Raw genomic sequence first — 20804 nt, 5'->3', positions numbered from 1 at the left:
CTGGAATGGCACTTCCCAGGCCTTGTAAGTTGCATCTTAGCATTTTCTCTTTTGAAAATACTAGCGATATCATAAAAACATTAAAAAAAATTTTTTTTAAATATGCTCAAGGGGGGGGGGGGCGGCTGCCCCTTCGCCCCCCCCCTTGGCTACGCGCCTGACTCGCCGTGTGAACAGTTAGGACAAGTGTCATTATAAAATGTATGATGACGTTGGCTAGATTATTCTAATGAGAATTTAGCTAGTGAAGCTTATTGCAGACCTAATATTTAATGTAAATATAAAAAACAAAAACAATGTAAATATACACCACAAGCAAATTATTTTTCATACTTATAACTGCTCCGTTCATTTAAATTTACAATAAACTGGAAGACAAGAATATTAATTCTGATGGAAAAACCAATCATGAGTAAACGTTATGGTCACGTGATTATGACGCGCCCAATAACTTTAGTTTTACGAGCGAGCGGTGTTACTAGCAATTGATTACTGTTAGTTTTACCATGGAGGTCTGTTTTTACCCCCATGGTTGTACTAGCAATATATTGAAGTAAAGACTGGTGTTGTTTTAACTTCAACTAACAACTCCAAATTGTCGGTGAAAATCAGGAAAATAGAATTCTTGTTCTCTTGGAGTTTCTGTGTGACAGAGAAAGAACCGATGACCATTCAAATAAGAATTTAGCCAATGAAGCTTATCGCAGACCAAAGGCAAATGTTAAATGTCAAAATAACAGACAGTAAGCCGCCCCCATAGCTCAGTGGTTAGAGCACTGGTCTTGTAAACCAGGGGTCGTGAGTTCAAATCTCACTGGAGGCTGAATGTGATTTCATTTTTTTCATTTTCTGTTCAGTGGAACAGCTATCTTGGTTCTGCAATATTCATTCTCATGAATTACACCCAGTTCGGACAGTTTGTTTGTATACTGTAGTGGCATGTCCCGCTTCAGAGCACTCGTATTGTCAGTACGAGCAGTATGAATAACATGTTTCTATCAGATCAAGGTTAGGAACTGTTTGTACTGTCAATACCAGTGCTTTGAGAGCATGATATTGGAGTACAGTTTAGAGAGGTATTAGTATTAGGAAAATGGCTGATGAACTATAGTCCAGTCATGAATAAACATTGTCACGTGACTATGACGACATGTGACCTGACCAGTTAAACTGAAGTACGCAGGCCTATTAGTCGCATAAGCGGGTTGAAAGTCAACAGTATTATCTCCTTAATTTTAACATGTTAACTTAGGGATAAACATTTTCAAAATTCATTCCTGTAGATTCTAATTTAATCTTCTACGTTTTCACAGATATTTGAGAGTGTTTAAAATAGACAATTCAACGGTACATATCTCAGTGTAGATAACTTCGTTTAGAATGGCAGTAAAATGCTTATTGAAATTTGATCATGGGTGACCATTATCTGAATTTATAGCATATTTGGTGACCATAATACCGCTGACTTTCGAATTGTGATTACTGATTGAAATATAGCGTTGTCTTGTCGTCAACTATCAGCTTCAAAATGTCATTGAAATAACAACTCTTGTATTTTTTTTTTCCATCTCTGCTCTGACCACATATATCTAGAGCATTTATATAAATGTGTTGATCTTTGCGTTATACTTGTGCGGACTATTGTATGGTTAGCGTTATGTACTGAATGACTGTTTTGCTTAGAACATTCATATATATGAATTTAGATCAAACTTTAGACTAAACTCACAAATCTAGTTCGTAGACACAACTATAAAACTAGGGTATGTCCCGAACGGAAAATATTTTTCTTAGCAGTTTTTGTTGTTGTTCTTTACAAGAGATCTCTGTCATACAAACTAAATATGATAGTTGGGTTTTGTATCCCCTTTAAGGGAAGTAGGATAAAGGTTCGTGTATAGGAATGGAAGGATCCACCCCACGTGAATAGCTAATCCATGTATTGTGTGCATTCATCTCAGCACGCCGCTGATTTACGAATTAACATTTCAGGAAGTTGTCTTCAAATTGTATGTCGTCCAGTTACAGAGTTGTTGGCAATTGACAATTCATAATCATGGACGTTAAATATGAATGTAAGAGACTGACTTCGGTCAGCTTGAGGCTTTGATAAGCTAATGATGGCTACTCCGTGAGTTCCTGCTCGCAGGAGGATCTAAAATACATACAAATACATACATACATACATATTGAGCTACAACGATTACTCGAAATTTTATACTGGATAAGAAAAGCACGATTTATGTTACTCGATATTGTTGCGAAGGCTCAGAAAGAAGTGGATGAAATCGTTTATTCCCATATGATTCCGGTGAGTGTGTTTGCTTGGTTAGTTTTCACTTATGTCTGATGGACATGTTGCTCTGTTGGAGTCCACTTCTATTTTATTTCTAATGTTATCATTTTTCGATCATTTTCGATAATTGTAACAAACCATAGCTATTCGAAGATGACAAGCGGTGCTTCCTTTCCAGAAGTTGATGTGATAAAATGTAACATACAACATATATAGAGAGATATAGAGATATGAACTTATCAAATATTCTTTGAAAATATTTCTTGATAGATTCGTATTACAATTTAAATTCACTGTCACCTTAATGTTTTCAATGCATTCTTATTACACCAAATTTGGAACGTTGAACGTAATTTGAACGTCAGAAATCCTTGTAATGCTATTAGTAGTTGATAGTAAGCATTGAGTTGAAGGATACCATCTAGGACAAACGATTCTTTGTTTCCATATAGGCTACATTTCTGACAAGTGACACCGATTTATTTTTGTGTGTGTGTGAAAAATTACACCATTATCTATGATATCTTTTACAAGTATGGCAAGTCGAGAAGGGTGTGTCACCCGATAGTCAGGACTTACTTATTTTGTCAAAAAGCATAAACCTTTCATCATAAAGAGTATTTACGGTGCAGCGGTGACCCTACGTTCCGACGTCTCTATGTTCCGACGTCTCTATATATGTTCCGACAAAAAGAAAAAATTCGGAACAATTTTTTGTTATCCAAAATTTGTTTGAAATTGCCCTCATCCAACTAGAACGCCATACTACAATTATAAACAACCTAAAACAATATTCTCTTTTACTGCCGCTTACAATACAGGAGACCATCTTGCTGGTACGAACAAAAACCTTGGTGTCATGACACAAAATACATGGAATTAATATAATACTTTGTGACTTAAAACTAACAGATGATCTTTTGTGAATTATTCATGTAACGAAAACCCAACAAATTCAAGACTGAGAAGCACTCATATCTCTTAACAAATGAATCCAATCTGTACCCTTTAGTAAAGTTTCAATTGCCTCTGTATCTGATCATCGTAAAATCTGGGACTTTTCCCTTGCTAACAGAATTTACGACCTTACAAACGACATCAAAAGCTAGTATATCATGATCGCTAGTTCCTAGTTTTCCTAGACCCGTCAAATCAACAAACATTGCTTGGATCAGAACTCAAGACAAGATCAAGGATGTTATCCCCCCCCCCCCCAGTAGGAAAAGTAACATGCTGATGTAAAAATCAATCTTGCACAACATCTAGAAAGTTATGACCCTTCCTACCACTGGAACCATCTATCCAATTAATGTCAGGAAAATTAAAGTCGCCCATTATAACATCATCACCTTTATTTGCGGTGACATCCCTATGTTCTGACGTCTCTATGTTCTAACGTCTCTATGTTCCGACAAAAAGAAAAAAACTCGGAGCAATTTTTTGTTATCCAAAGATTTGTTTGAAATTGCCCTCATCCAACTAGAAGGCCATAGCACAATTATGAACAATCTAAAACAAAATTCTCTTTTACTGCCGCTTACAATACAGGAGACCATCTTGCTGGTACGAACAAAAAACTACTTTGAATTGTTATAATACTTTGTGATTTGAAACTAACAGATGATCGTTTGTGAATCATTCATGTAACGAAAACCCAACAAATTAAATAAACAGATTTCAACGTTTTATCATGTAAGACTACCCAACGAGATGTGGAACCATAAAGGTATGCTATATGATATGTATGATCAGATAAAGATAAGAAACTGGAATTATATGAAGGCGAAGAAGGAGAAAAAACAAAAAATGTAATATTAGCAAGCCTAATGAGCCGACTTGTCAAAGAAGATTCTCTCAAAATACTTTTCTCACTGTGGTTCATTTTTTTCTTTAATGGGCAATGATTTTGTAATAATGTATTTTCATATGATGATCTCTAATTTCGTAGAGGCTGTTTGTGGTATAAAATGGATATTTTAAGATGATTTTGGTGTTGGCGACTTGGAAGATTTAGAGAAAAGTCGAAATATAAACAATAGTAGTTTTGAGGAACGAATAGAAATGGAGATGTCATATTTACAATGTCCAGACAAGATGTGAACAGTTGGAGAATATAGACTAACGTTTGACATAAGTAAGTCGGAATTTTGAAACAAATAATTACGAAATAATTTATGGTTTGCAAGGAACTCCAGAAATGGTCGAAATAAGTCGAAAATTAGCACAAGGTCGATACTCTGTGATAAAATATTGAAAATTTGTATGTCGCAATCTGGTTTGCCGTTACATCAACAATGTAAACTTCTTTTTGTGAAAATGACCCAAATTGTCCACGTTCCTCCCTCACCGGTTTATGATAGCTTCGTGGCCACCGCCTTTGGTGCTCTACTTTGCGTTTGACTTCACCTAGTAAAAAGTTCAAGAAAACCTTGTATCAGCTCCCTCATCTACAGTGGCGTAGCAAAGGATTTAAAGTGAGAGTTGCGGCCCCTTCAGCTTTACTTTATCTAAACTTCACTTGTGATAAAGCCCTTCATGTTAGATACAAAAAATGACAAACTCACACAAAACCGGAGAAATAAATTAAAGCTATTTCTTACGCATTATCTGTCGACTGTACGATTTCCCGCCATTTTGTTCGTTTGGGGTGCGCATGAAACATGTGGTGCAAGTTTAGCAGAGGTTACACTCACTGATATTGTCGAATATGTTGCAAATGCGAGCCAAAAGCTATCACAGTATTCAAAGTTATGGCCTGTTAAAATTCACATTTCACTAACAGTCACCAGTGGCGTGCGAAGCTATCAAAAGATGGAGGTCGAAGATGGGGAAACCGGTGAGGTTTGTAGTTTTATCCATGATAATCTTAGATTTGTAGATGCAACGGTGCCTCAAATAAGAACATTGGAAATTACAACAAATTGATTTCGAATCTCTACTTTTTCTTTCATGTTTCGACTATAGTCTCAAAATCGCGACATCTGTTTTTCGAAATTTCGACTTTCTGTACCGATATTTCATCTCAAAATTTCTTCCGCTTATTTCGAAGATTTCCATGAATGACACATTTTTATTTTATTTTATAAAAAGTGGAAATATAAAGGATCAAAATTTTGGCGTATCATCTCAAATTAAACGACGATCAATTTTTGGTGTGGGAAAGAATCTTATTCTCTCCCCCAACCTTAGCAGCGACGGGAGGAGACGACCCCTTTACCCTTATGATCAACAAAAATCAATGAATATACTTTGTCTTTAACTACTCTCTCTCTCTCTCACTGTTACAATCTTTCATATTTGCCAATATATTTTTGGACTTTTTTTTATTTCTATGTTGTAAAGTATTTTTTGTACCAAGAAAAGTAGTTTTGCGACACCAATATTTTTGTGACCAAAATTTTTTCGGACCAAAATTTTTTCGGACCAAATTTTTTTAGACCAAAATTTGTTTCCAAAAAAAAATGTGACCCAAAGTTTGTTATGACCCAAACAGTGCTTGAGACCGAAAATTGCTTGTGACCCTAAATTTGTTTGTACACAAATTTTTTGGGAACAAAATCGTTTTGGGCCAAATCAATATACGAATAAAATGTGTTTAGATTTAGACCAAAATATGTTGTAGGCCTACCATTGGGGGGGGGGCAGTGGCCTGCGCAAAGGGGGGGGGCAATAGCCATGGCCCGCTCAACCTCGGGGCTCAGTCGGGGGAATTTGAAAACAAATTAAGGAAGTGGGGGAGGGAAGCCTGGGGGTCACAAAAATATTTGGGTCTGAAAACTTGTTTTCTTGGTACAAACGATTTTTTTAATAAAAAAAAATGTCCCGAATTATTTCTTTTTGTCGGAACATAGAGACGTCGGAACATAGAGACGTCGGAACATAAAGATGTAACCGTATTTACACACACTAATATATGATGAAACAACTGTGAAAGATTTACACACTGCACAGTGGGGGGGGGGTGGAGAGGAGAGGAGCCTGGGAGAAATTTGGGGGATTGGTTGTATGGAAGTTCACAAACGATTAGAACTTTACTTTTTCTTTTGGAGGGATGGGTCGGAGGGGCTTGGGTTGGGGTGGATTAGGGGTGGTATATCACATTGCACACCTAGGGGGGGGGGAGGAGAGGAGCCTGGGTGAAAGTTGGGGGATTGGTTGTATGAAAGTTCACCAACGATTAGAACTTTATTTTTTCTTTGGAGGGATGGGTAGGAGGGGGTTGGGTTGGGGTGGAGTAGGGGTGGTATATCTCTAGTTCTCGATTTTCGCCCCTAAGTTGCATCCAGCATCCACCTTCGTTCAATCCAAATAACACATTTGACATTTGTCCAAGCTTCACTTCAGCAAACAGTTTCTTTATTTACAAATGAAATACTGAGCAATAGCTTTTATTTGTCAGTATATGTTATATGTCTACATAGTTGTGTTGCAATGATGCAATTCTTGAATACATTATTCGTTTTATATGAATTCAAGAAAGAAATTCAAGAAAGTATAGTCATTTCTGTATGAATCCCTATTTCATTTTTTTTTTTTGTTACCACTAAAATCCGGAGAAATTGGAGCATAATTTGGCTCAAAACGAGTTACATATTTGGAAAAACCGCGAGCGGTCAACCCTAACTTTGTATCGATGTTTGGTTATACCATGGAGGTCATACTTTCATGGGTACACAACACTATATTTCAGTAGTTGCCAATTTTCGGTTATCTATCAAAATTATTTTGCCTGCCGTCGTACTCTCACTCTTCAACAGGGGTTCCCTAACTGGGGTGCACAGGGGGTGCGTGAGTCCATCCCAGGGGGTTCGTGAGACGTTTCTGAAAGTCAAAACTAGAGTACTTCTTGTTGAACTAAAATCTGATATATCATATAATTAAGTAATGTACAAAAGTCGTACCTATCGACACACTCTACAATATAACACTATGAACTTTACGAAGCACTGTTATGCGTATTTTAGTATAATAATGACTCAGATCGTGTCTCGAAAAGTTGGGGGGGGGGGTCGTGGACAACTCTGACATCCACAGGGAATTCGTGGGGCGGGAGGGGGGGTTAGGAAAACCCTGCTCTTAAGAAATCCATGTGTTCGTCGCAGATTTATTTCTTCCGAGGTTGACTGGCCTGACCCACCGATAGGAAACTTTCGCCTCTATACAGCTCCCTGAGCGTGTATACTTGCCTTTAGTAACGTCTGACCAGATGGTACACAATTTATCATCGACAGAACCTTAGAGATTGATGCACGTTAATTTAGTTTCTTCTGCCAGGCCCAGTTTGAAGGTATACGAAAAGAAGTTGGAATTAAAATTCAAGAAGGAATTGAAGATATTTTCGCCAAAGATAACCATGCTTTATTACAGTACAATGTTTAAATTTTAAATTTCTCAACAGAAACGTATCATTTTTAAATCCACTACAACGGAAGTTCCTTTGCAAACATATTCATCATCAAAAACTTTCATTAAACATTGAAACAGAATTTCAAATGACGCCATCATTACAGTTTCTTTGAAATGTAGTTCCCCGCGATTGTTATAAAATTTACTTGTAACTTAGTTTCTTATATAGAATTATACATAATTTAATATTCTTCTTTGATTCGTTGTTGTTGTATTTTGTGTGGCAACAGTAAAGCAGACGCTCTCTCATCTAAACAAAGCTTATGGATCTCATGAATATTCAATATAATGTCATAAATTTATGACGTCACACCAGCCCGATTGCATTTATACTGTCCACTGCCGGGATCTCTATCAAGTTTTGCGATGTGATTTCAGCTCATGGATGACGGAGTACTTACCCTACAACCAATGATCACCATGTGGTATAAATACCATGGAAGTAGCAGTACAAATAAAACTGCCTTATTCATACCCTCATCGGGCATCTCAAGCCCGACCCCTTCCCACCCCACCCCCGTACTCTAGCGCCCTAAGTAGATGGCGTTGAAGCTGTGCCCTGCACATGACCAGTGGTGCAACAAACAATGTAAATCTGACGATTATAAAGGGGAGATGATATACTGGTTTATGAAAATGAAATGTTAGCAAGAAATTCAAAAAGTAAGAATTCTCCACAAACGTATATATCAGTGGCGTAGGAAGGTACTTTTGAGTGGGGGCTGAAGACTGATGGCCGGCCTGGGGGAGGGGTCTAAGGGGAGGGGGTGTCCCCCTCCCGGCTTTGGAAATTTTTTGCATTTCCAGGTGGCCTCAGATGCAATTTGGTGCAATATAGCACACTCCAACACCCACTCCATTTTGTAAATAATTTTGCATTTTCACCTTGGCCTTAGATGCAATTTGGTGCTCTAAATGAGATTTTTTTCTCATTTGGAAATGAAAAAGGGGTTTTCTGACTTGCGAAGCGGGGGGGGGGGCGGAATGATACTTCCGCCCCTCCATATCTTTCACTGGGGGGCTGGCGCCCCTAGCCCCCCGGTTCTTACGCCCTTGATATATATGGTGGCTCCCACGTTGCAATCTGCTCCTTCGATGACAATATATAATCTTTTTCAATGAATACGGCACCGTTCATTAGTGCGTAATATCAGAATGGTTCCTTTCCTTTCCCCATATATACTGATGTATTCGTTATCTGATCACACAGATTACTGGAGTCTTATACAAAACGTACGGTGCTCAGCATTATAAAAGAGGTTTCCCTCCATTTTTTTTTTGCTTTTAGGTTATCTACTGTCATACAGTTTCAATACATATATTTCAATTCATATTAAGTCACCTAGCAACGGGCTGGTTGAATCATGACATCATACCTCAATGTGACTGGTGGCTATTTTAGAATGAGATTTGCAACTGTACGCGCTATACCTTTCATATACATATATATATATCGTGCTACTTAGCACCGAAAATTCCAAAATACAAAATACACCTCATATGTTAAAATAAAAAGACAAAAAAGCGACAAAAGTATTTAACATAAAAACAAAGAAAATAATTACGAGGTAATCGACACAGATAGCTCCATTGTTTTCTAAACTTCCCTAATGTTGACATTTCCAAAATATGATTTTATCTTTTATCTACAAGTTTTTATTTACTTTTTTCTTCTTATTTTACTTTCTTTCAAAGCGATAATTGTATATACAAAGTGTTGATCTTATTTAAACAATACTTCATTAATTAAAGGTCAATTTAAAAATCTGTTTTCTAATCATTAAAATTGACATGTACAAAGCAAAACGAATCAACCAATAACATAAATCTGCAAGACTATAACAAAAGAAGAGCTATAGTCGCGTTCCCATGGTAACAGCCGTGACATGTTAGTAAACTTTAAATAGTAACTTTGTAAAATATGTCTGAAAATGCCAAATAAGATGTACGGGTTTAGGAAGATTACTGATATAGCAAAATATGAGCCTTTTTCTTTTGTATTTTCTTTTTTCAATACACAAAAGCGTATAGTGTTGGAGCAAACGTTGACATAAAATATCTTCACTATTGAACGCTTGTTTACTTGCATACAATTATATATAGGCCTACTACGTTATCCGACTTATGTTATCACACTCGTGTTTCTGTCGAGTTTTATGTTTTGTTTTTCAAACAAAATAATGTCTTATTCACACCATTTATCAATATATATATGACAAAAGAGTGCCCTCTTTCACCTTAGTATATAAATAGCCGTTTATATATTGTAAAAACAAAAAAACCAATCAGTGCTCGAAAATGATTTATTCATTCTATAAGAAGAAAATCTTACCAGCGGTAACATGGAGTAACGGAGAAGATCTGTCAAAGCCAACATTTTAATTACAGTTTTGCAGCCAGTATATATACTTCAACTCATTGAGATAAATCTGTATGTAAGTTGACAAGTTTTCGATTGATACATAGTCTCAAAAAACAACATAAAAAAACACGTGTATGGGCGGGAATAATTCACATAGGCCTAACAAGAATCTATGGTACATGTGAATAATGTGGTGTGGTCTTGTATTTTAAAGTAACACAACTTACTACACCCTTTATTATATATATATATATATATATCTGTTCAAAATTAATCTTCCCACCACCTTTAAACATCGCATAAGGCTACTAGATGTTCAGAATAAAAATTTCACGTAGATATATCTTACAACATAGTCACTTTGGTTTGACTAAGTATACGGTTGTCTTCAGTGCTGTCCGTTCCTACAGTCGAATCGACAGCTATTTTTGGTTCCGAAGCTTTCGTATATACACAGTGATCGTGTCGTATCGGCCAGATGGGTTCTTGCAACTCCTCATTGGCATAATGTATATATATATATATATATATACATTCTCACAAAGTCAACTCTTTCGTTGACACATATTCTTTTTGATGTTTGTTCCGTTTTGAAATACTTTTAGAAGGCAGGCTTGTCCTACGAGTACAGCAGCATGGAGTCCGCCGAGAACGAATAGAATTCCCTTTGGTTTGAGGACGTGTATGAGTATACACTGAGACACTAAGCATGAGTACAAGTATTTTGACTCTCGTGCTGGTACGATCTTTATACTAGATTTCTAAATTGCCTGAATACAATTACACGAGCCTACATACCAATACGAGAACAGACAACCAACCACCATGCTAGAAACACGAGTATACGGACTCAAGGCTGAGTCTCGTGTTGTGAGAGAGACCATGGAGCTTCGGTAATAGCTCCATGGAGAGAGACTGATTTTTTAAAGCAGAGGTTGCGTTTCGAAATATCCTGGGGGTGACGTCGATGTTGGACTAGTCGGAGAAAGAGGAGGAGATGAAACAACTGCGTCCTGTTCATGTGACGTCACTTCTCCATTTGTTGACGTCACAGGTAACGAATCACGTTTTCCGTTATTGTTTTCTGAAGTATCTCTAATTTCAGGCGATTTATCGGCAGGATAATTGGCGCCCTTTTTATCGTCCGATTCATCCAATAATTTGTTTAATAATCTTTCCCGTTTTTCGGTGTGGTCCTCTCTGTTGTCGATGGGTCTCCCGTTACCGCTATTGACGTACTCATTATTTGGACGATTATCAATCTTTTTCAGACAAATATCATCATCGTCGGCGTCGGAGGAAGCACCAGTAACTTGAGTCATTTCGGCCCTGACGAACGGCTTCCTACGGCTTTGATGGTTTGTCGTCACCGTGTGGCTAACGGCTTCTGAGACTGCACTCATACTCTGGTGTCCAGGATCCCGTCTCTGAGACTTGCCTCCGACCAGGTGACGATACCGCGGACAACAGGTGGTCAGGATCCCCCAGAAACCCTTCCTGAAAGCTCTCGACATGAGAGCGTAAATAATAGGGTTCATGCACGAATTGATAAAACCGCAGGTGTAGACCAAGACTTGGATGAAGATGAAGTTACTCCTTGCAAAGACTTGGGTAAAACCAGCAATGAGGCTGACCATATAGTGAGGGAGCCAGCAAATTGTGAATGCAAATACTACAACCAGCACCATTTTGGCTACCTGAAGAAAAAAGAAAAAAAAAGTGAAATTAAAAGAATATATTATAAATAAAAAATATAAAGATATCTTGGAATTGAAAACAAAGACATATTCATAAAATAAACGGAGAATCCTTTACTTTTTTTTAGGGGGAGGGGGGTATTATATAATAAAGAAGATAGGATGGTTTTACTTCTGAGCAGTCAACTGGGATATATATACATTATATATACATTTATTATAGAATGAAGAAGCAATTCATCGGTTATATATAAGTGACAAGTTTTCTTTACGTAATTTTCCGTAGTATTATATTTATCTGATGTTTTGTTTTATTTCTTTTCTGTTGCCTTCAAGTATACTTTGAGCTGTGATAAAATGTTAAATTTGTTATCTTCTTGTTTTTTTGGTCACCTCATTTTAAGACACACACACGTACACAAATATACATACATAAAATGCATACATAACACATATGCATACACGCATACATACTATAGGCATACTAGGACAGTTCGCACCTCAGATAACAGAAAGACGGGAACTTCCAAACGGTAATTTAAATACAGTTTTCCAACCATGATACATATTTCTTCAGGGGCTCCTATCTTACCGAGTCTATCCTTCAGCCTGAATTCCGATTCGGAAAGCAACAAAATGTACTCTTCATTAAACGCTTTTGTCATTAATCAAGTTTTTAATTCGTAAATTAGTTTAAATTCATCTTGATTATGCGCGCTGTGTTTATTCTCTCCTGCAGTTAAAAACTTGCACCTGCTACATTAAAAAGTCTCTTTTTCTCAAGGAAAAATGAATACATTAAATAAAAGAATAAATAAATAAAGCACTGATATATTTTTTTCTCATTTTCATATCACATTGTTCATAGAGAAAAGCAGTACGTTGATTTTCAAGGAGATTTAGAACTCAGTCACGTTCCACAACAAACTGGCAACAAAAAAAGTTTATTCTTTGACAGAATATTTTAGCTTCGTTGATCAAGACTGACAGTATTGCATTTCGTACTTTTAAAAACAAAACAAAAACAACTTTCAGAAAAGAAAAGGAAAAAAACTAAATAAATAAGAATAGTAAAAACATTATCCCAAATGTAACACGATATCAAGTTCAATGACTTAATAATTTAGTGGAACAAAGATTCACGTTTTATCCTCACTATGGCGCCATGAATAATTTGCTCATGTATATATTGAATATTCATGGCGAATATCAAAGCCAACGTGTAATAATAGCAATGGTATTGTAATTCTTCGGTTAAATTCCCGCTGAGGTAAAAACATCAACGTGACATAGATAATAGCATTTTCACGTTGAGCTGAAGATACTTTCCACATCACAGTTCTCGTGTAGTCTCTGGCGAGTATGTTTCGTTTTGAAATACCGAGTAACAAAAAAACAAAAACAGTTGTTAATATCGTAAATTCAATGTTCACTGGGGCTAGTTAAGTTAACATTAGACATACTAATTTTACAAAAGCGTCTGCGGTATAAATTTTGTCAGAAGGGAAGAAAAGTGATTTAATTAACCGGTAATTATCTATCTGCGAGCGCCGAAATCTGGGATCACAGTGGCTTAGTTTTGATTAATTTTCAATTATGTTTTGATCCATTAGTATAAAATTTGAGTAGCTTTGAGTGTAGACACTCTACCGTGGGTGTTTGTAAAGACGTCTAAGTTTAGCAATGATACTATATACTTCAAAATAAAACTTTCTATTTATTTCTTTTGAATCGTAATTGAAGGTGAGTGAATCTATCTTTGTACATGAAAACCCTCCAGCTTTTGCTATTACAGAACAGGTTTTTTCGTTTTTTTGTTGTTGTTGTTGTCAGGGATCATCTTTACAGTGGGACTCTTTCCCTTCCTTTATATCTATCAAAATTTAATAAAAAAATGCTTCTCGCGTTTGTAACCAAATCGTCAAGTTATAACATAACAAAATGATGCAACGTATACTATCCTTGGTCTGTGAGACAACGGCTTGCATCATCACGAGGTAAATGTCTAGTCAATAACCTACTCATGCTGTCCCTCCCCCTCCCCAACCCCAGTTCCGTCCCATTGGCCACAAGTGTAGCTATAGGTAACCATGGTGAGTGCCACTTTACGTACAGCTGTAAAGTATCATCATGCACTGCAATGTGTAACTTACAAGCTGCAGGGGATTTGGCGGATGACATACATGGACCACCCACATGATTAACCTTGTATATCGCCAATGACGTACGTGTGTGACTATGGGATACACCAGTAGACACATAAAGAATATTGTTAAGGACATTAATTCACTTCATTATTATAGAATGGTGTTAACTTCCATTACGGTATGATTTCCATTACAAACCAGTCTTCTGGAATTACGAATCAATCGTAATACATTATATGTTGTTGATCTTTTCCCCATGCATATAACCACATTGCTGTCATTAATATAAATATGGTTTTAAAGGCATTCACATGTACTATAGGTTTTTCATGACCTACTAACTAAATCTGAGATAACAAACGAAAAAGAAAGAGAAAAGAAAAAGAATATAAAAAGACCTGGATTAAAGATATTTTGCCTCTGGTTTCGAAGGATGTGTGACTCATTATTATTTGTTAAAATATAAGTGAGCATATCCTTTTATCAACAACTAATTTTCAACAGAACTAATTCCTCTCGCGTGTAAATAGATGGCTTCACACCTCTTTCTTGGTATCAGAATTAGGTTGTCGTATTCCGAGAAAGTAATGTTACCATTTTAAAAGTCAGATTATTGACATTCACGTGACTTTCACATGAAACTAGGGGGAGAGAGAGTGAAAGTTAAAACAAAAATTGGAAAAGTTGTTAAGTTTATAAGCAACAACTCAACCGTGCTGTTATCATGGAGAGGTCCAAATATTTAAGCCATTTTTAAGCTTTTAAAAGCTTTTATCAAACGATGCTTTGGGAACAAATTATATAGGCCTATAGCTGATAATAAATATTTTAGAATTCACGATTAAATATATATATATGTTTTTTATATATTTTTTAAAAGAAATTCATATACAGTATATGTCTAGATTTTATATAGACTTTAACCAGTTTTACCTTCTTACTTGCTTCGTAGATTTAACACGATATAAATTGTATACTATTTATTCATAAAATATTTTAGATCTAATTACATCATACGGGTACCTTTAGTCATGACTATTCAAACGGTATTTTTGTTACATTCAATGGATCTTTGCTTTTCGTGCCCAGGTTCTATCTTGGGTAAGTTTTCTTGGAAACGTATCAGGAAATAATGAGCACTCTTTTTTTTTTAACTATAGCCTAGGTATCTCTCCGTACTAATGACTTAAAGGGACGTTCCCAATGTTGTGGCACTGGAAGAAGCAGCTGCAGACCGAGTAGAGAGAGAGAGGGGGCAGGGGGAGGGGGAGGGGGAGGGGAGTGGAGAGATTTTCTAGGAGGACAAGACAATATTTTATTCGTTTCTTACTGATTTCACACAGGTACAGCTTACACCTCAGTGTATTGACTATTCGGGAGAAACTACGGAATATTTCATATAGGGAGCTCTGCAGGGTCTTATCCAGGATTTTAGTAGAGGAAGTCGACCGTTTAGCAGACTTCCATGTGGGCAGGGGATTCGGTCTGGGGACCCTCCTCCCGAATTTTAGATTCGAAATTGTTCAATTCTGAGGCATATTTGGACTATAAATTAGGTCTGTACTCATAGGTCTACACGCAAGGTTGTACTTATAACTACCATTAAAAGATTCTTTTTGGCCCCTGCTCTAGATCCTCGTCTATAGGAGTGAATCTAGCACTGAATGTTTCCTTACAGATGCTAACGATCGACCACCATCCCGTTATTGATTCGTCTACCGTAGATAGGCGTAAGGATGGCGGCATATCAGTACCAGGTGGTAACTTTAATGAGGATTTATTGCCAAGTTAATCTTTCATTAAACATTTTAATCTTCTTTTAGTTTTATCTTCTTCCCATTAATCTCCCTTAGTAGCTCCCCGAAGTCTCAGTTTTATTACCACGGCAGCGGGTTAATTGAATTTAACGTTCTCTTAACGAGATCTTAAACTTACTAGAATATCATATAGGAATTTAATATCGTATAATCTGGTATGCCTCTGTCTGTAACGATGATACACTGAAATAATGACTACTTTATAATTGATTATATACCTCAATAATTCTGCTAATAAAAGAGTTAAAAAATAAAAATAAAAACGACGGCTTGCGTGCTTCTTTTGTATCATAAATTGTTGGTTCGTCTGTACTTTTCATGTCTAATAACACACGCTGTTATTGCAATACATTATTTCTTCTATATTATTATGAACAATTAATAGTCTCGAGAAGTTAACCAGATGGGCCTGTTTCGCTTTTGATACTAAATTTATAGGTGACATCATTATTTGAAACACACGTACGTACCTAAGTTATTATCCATGTTATACAATGAATGTAAAATAGGCAGATTGACTATGACCTCAAGAATGTTCGCATGTTATTCTTTTTATTCATTTGCACCTAACATAATATAAAGGGTGTGAAGTCATTTCGACAAAGAGTTTTGCCCAAGGGGACAAGTTCAAATGTTCCTATATTAACTTATAGCCTCCTGAAAAATATTTGATATTTCAACGTGTATAGGCTATTCAAAGAGACATGCTGTCGTGTAGGTCTATATATGGTCAGTGTATAGGAGCCAAGGTTTGAAGAGGTGTTGACTATCATTGATCAGGACGTATGCGTATGTAACCTAGGCTGTATATTATAGCAACAGAAATTGAATGGAAGCCTTTATAATGTATGAGCAATGGATAACATACCAAAGGTAGGTACGTTATTAATACCGAAAACAACAAGTCAATCTTTCACCTCAAAGATACACTGCAGGTTTTGCACTGGTCCAAAATTTAGCATTTTCTTTATAAAGAATATTATACCAGTCTTATTATGGTCAGTTATGTCCATCTACTTACTTTTGGAACATGCATGGAGACGCTTAGAAGACACTAAAGCCCTTCTTTTTGCCCTCCTCTGCCCTGCCCCTCCCCTTCCCCCAAATCTACTCCTTCCGTTTTCTTGTTCCAATCACTCTCCTCCCAGAGGTATATTATGCTGCCTCTAATTAAGTTAAGCTCATCGATGTATAAGAATACATCTTGAATACTAGTACCTCTAAGAAATGAGTTTTTCTACAGTTTGAGCAACTTTTGGCGTTCTAAAATTCCGACTCAATATTGATGACCTTGAAAATTGCTCCTTTGTAAACTCTTACAAAGTCTACAAACCTCGAACTGATTTTTTGTTCTTTTTCATTTACTTAAAATTTGACATTTGTTATTAAAAAATGAAAGCATAAACGCTCAATCTGGATCAGGGGGTAGGGGAGGGGGAGGAGAAAAATATATAGGGCAGTAGAACAAATATAATTGTTTATCAATTACGGGGCGGAGATTGCTTTAGAAATTGAAAGAAATGCTCTCAAAATTATGTTTGACAAGCAGAAGTAATTTTTTTTTATAATATTTGGTTTGAGAGGCAAGGCGAGAGAAAAATAACTCCCATAGCAATACATTACGTCAAATTCCTTACAGCAGGTTCCCTATATACTTTAAGTTAAGTAATAGAATATTGTAAATTGAACTTTCCATCATTACTGCACAGACATCTATGGTGCTTCTACCTAGCATCACTCTTAATCAGCGATCCACTCCCCTATAGAAACAAAAGATTAAATGAAAGCGACAATCGCTGAGTGTCAACATAAACACGAGAGGCTAGACGTCACCCATTCATCCGTTCTGTATGTACAGCTGTCAAAGTGCAAATGATTGTAACTATTTCATTCTTTATACAACTTAACTATCTCTGGCAAGGTCGACTCTTATATATAATGTGTAAAGTCAGTCGAGAAACTGTGTCGGCTGACTGTAGGGAAATACGAGGAGACACTTTGTCACGGAAAGGAAACACTGCAAGACCACATTTATTCGATAATGCAAAAAATGATTAAAGGAGAAACACAAGATAAAAATCAATTCTAAATCTAGACAAAATAAAGCTTAAGCAAAAACCAGAATAGCGTCATATAGCGAGTTAACCTCGCCATATTGGCTTGGGTCAGATGGAAGAAAAAAAATATCGGACAGAATTAATATAAAAAAAGGATGCAATTATTGGAATTCGAAGAATATATTAAAAACGACGATGTTGTCTTTCGGTAACCACACACAACAACGCTGTACCTTTCTTGACCAATCCCACTTCTGACACCATAGTGTTTTTTATATTTCGGTTACAGTTCAGAACTCTGTTCCATAGACATTAATTTTTTAACTCTCTTACTTGTAAAGTTACCTATACATTTCCTGTCAGTTTTTCAGTTCCTGACTTCAAACAAAATAGAGTGATATGCCACCATCATTTCATCTTTAACATCAGTTTACTTTCTCATCATAACAATAATTTCTATATATATATTTCTAATAAATTCCAACCTAAATTGAAAGAATGAAAAATGGCCCCCAAAGAGATTGGTAAATTTGTTATGAATTACTCCCCCAATTCGCATATCGGCTTCCAGATCCTTTATTATGCTATCAAAACTACTCATTTTGGTTGATATAGGTGAAAATACGTGACAGTTTGTCTCCAATGTAGTAAGGCAAAGTTTGAAACGGGGGGGGGGGGCGCACACCGGCGTGTCAAATATCATATACATGTGAAGAGGGGAAGTGGAGAGGGCGGGGGGGGGGAGGGGTTGAGGAAGTCGGCAGACAAGTAATATATAAAGAAGCGCTTTATATAGCAGATTTGATGTGGCTCCCAATGCAGAGATTGTCAACGTGGGAAGAAAAGGGGTTTTCTTGACAGCAGTTTGGCAAATGAGAGACTCATTGTTCATGCTGCACAAAATTTTATGACTTTTGCTATTACGAAGATAGCATTCGGTTGTACATTAAATGTTTAGTTCCATATTTTGTTTTTGATATATCGACGAGACAGCATCACCAGGGGAAATCAGCAAACCTGCAGTGTTTTGGGGTAAATTCTAACAGATTTGGGAATTCTCATACTCACGAATGGACTTCACTGATATAAATAGCTCATTGTCAAATCCTCTTCGAAAGGTACTTTACACGGCCTAGTTTTTTAATCAATTTATCGTTTCCCAGACATGAAGAACGGTTAATATATATATCATTAAAAATAATGGCAAAGAAAACAAGCCCCTGGAAATATGGCCGAGGTAAAAAAATGCTGTATCCGAAAGGAAACGTCGCACTGATGGGATTACAGGAAAAATCTAAGTGAAGGAGATGTTTTTAATACCTCCTACATAGAAATTGAGGGTTGAAAATTCAGGGAAATTATAATATTTTATTCTAAGACTATGAAGAACATTTTAATTTTTTTTTAATGTCTTACCCTTCTTCGCCCCTTTTCTTCTTTCCTGACAGAATTCTTCAACATTTTATCGTCCTCTGTGTAATACAGCAACCGCCAAGCAATACTGCCGCAAGTAAAACATAGCATTCCCACAGGAATTATAAAAATCATCAAAAACTGGAAAACCCGGTACAACTTTTCGAAGTTTGGAGCAACTTTTGTGAGAGTGTGTTGACAAATGGACCGTTGTATGACCCCATGGATACCAATTAGTCTGTAAAGCTCTACCCTGAAGGGGTAAAAATATGGGGAGAAGAGCAAGAATGGTAATGTCCAGATGATAATCAAGTTCCTCATCGCTCTAGTCTTGGTGTTAAAGTAACGCGATTTCAGAGGATGAACTATCACTAAATACCTGCAAAATAATCAAGAAAAAGGGAAGAAAGAAAATTATGAAAACGGAATGAACGATTAAACTAAAATATTAACCAAATATATTGTTTTTTTTTTCCTTCATATATTTGTTGATAATGTTTATTAATTATATATTAAAAGAAATCCTCAGTGGTATAAGTGGACCGGGTCACAGAACAGGTCACAAGGAACAAAACGGATAAGGTAACACCCCCTCTGAGAAGATGTATATGCTTCCGGATATCCCTTGCCACTAAAAATTAAATAGGGATTTCATGGGTTGTTGTACACGATACAGTATAAAAAATATATATAAAAAAATAAATATTAAAAAAAATATAAAACATATAATAAAATTAATATTTCATGTGTTTATAAGATCCATACTGAATGTTCTCTTTATTTAGTCATTATAAGTTACCACTGCAGGGATTACAACTGTGCCATGAATATTTTCCAACCTATAGAGCGTATCATATTATACGAGGAACATTGGACAACCAAAGCATGAGTTTAGACCTTGCAGTCTTGGACAAAACGCATAACGTGGTACACTGAATCAGGGTCAACCTGGAGTCCATATATAGGCCTACCAATAGTGTTGGACTTCTTCTATATTTTCTCTTAGTAGAACTCAACAAAAATTGTCCATGTTTTTTTTTCTTCAATTTTCATGCCTTATGAGTCCATAATGTTGTTGCCTTGTCCATTATTGGAGCTTATATACCAAGTTAACCAAGTTTTAAAGTGTCAGTATATGGATGGAGCACAGCGAGGAAAAGTGTGAGTGTAATAGGCCTATGCGCATGTGAAAGTCTTAGGGTCCATTTTAATAATGAAAATCAATATTTTACCACAATGATGTAACATGAAGTTGTTATAACGTAACTGTATATCACTGGATAAAGCTCGTGCCATTGATGGCCATTTAGAAATTATATACTAGTCTAAACAAACATTCCGTCAAAGTAAAATAGGTTACAACCCACTTGTGAAACATAAAAAAAAATAAAACATATATATTTATATATATTGCTGCGGGGTATTATGTTATTGTCTTATGCTTCGTTTTTTTTTCCTCTAGTTTTCCGTTATAATTTAAAATATATTGTATTAAGTGAAACTACATTTATCTGCGTAAATGGTCTCAAATATGGTTACCCCTGTAATGGTTAGGAAGGGGTTTCTTCTTTTGGAAACAGGACCCAGCGATAGAGGCCCCACGAGATAA

The 20804-nt window shown here is 36.3% G+C and overlaps 1 protein-coding gene and 1 non-coding gene across 2 annotated transcripts in view; one reads left to right on the top strand and one right to left on the bottom strand.

Annotated features, from left to right (window-relative positions):
- Positions 1-750: 750 nt before the first annotated feature.
- On the top strand, positions 751-823 carry Trnat-ugu (transfer RNA threonine (anticodon UGU)). Its single transcript has one exon. It is a non-coding gene; the product is annotated as a tRNA-Thr (tRNA).
- Positions 824-7629: 6806 nt separating this feature from the next.
- Positions 7630-20804, bottom strand: part of LOC139970911 (galanin receptor 2a-like) — a 40267-nt gene continuing 27092 nt past the window's right edge. Inside the window, exons 2-3 of the mRNA XM_071976978.1 lie at positions 19199-19574; positions 7630-11761 (exon numbers count right to left, since the gene is read on the bottom strand). Of these exons, the coding sequence (XP_071833079.1) occupies positions 10988-11761; positions 19199-19574 (1150 nt within the window). The 3' untranslated portion in view covers positions 7630-10987. The remainder of the gene's footprint in view (positions 11762-19198; positions 19575-20804) is intronic.

Source organism: Apostichopus japonicus, chromosome 8 (assembly GCF_037975245.1).
Source record: "Apostichopus japonicus isolate 1M-3 chromosome 8, ASM3797524v1, whole genome shotgun sequence".
In the NCBI taxonomy this organism is placed as follows: Eukaryota; Metazoa; Echinodermata; class Holothuroidea; order Aspidochirotida; family Stichopodidae; genus Apostichopus; species Apostichopus japonicus.
The sequence above is the reverse complement of the archived record's forward strand: the minus strand, read 5'-3'. Positions and strand labels throughout refer to the sequence as shown.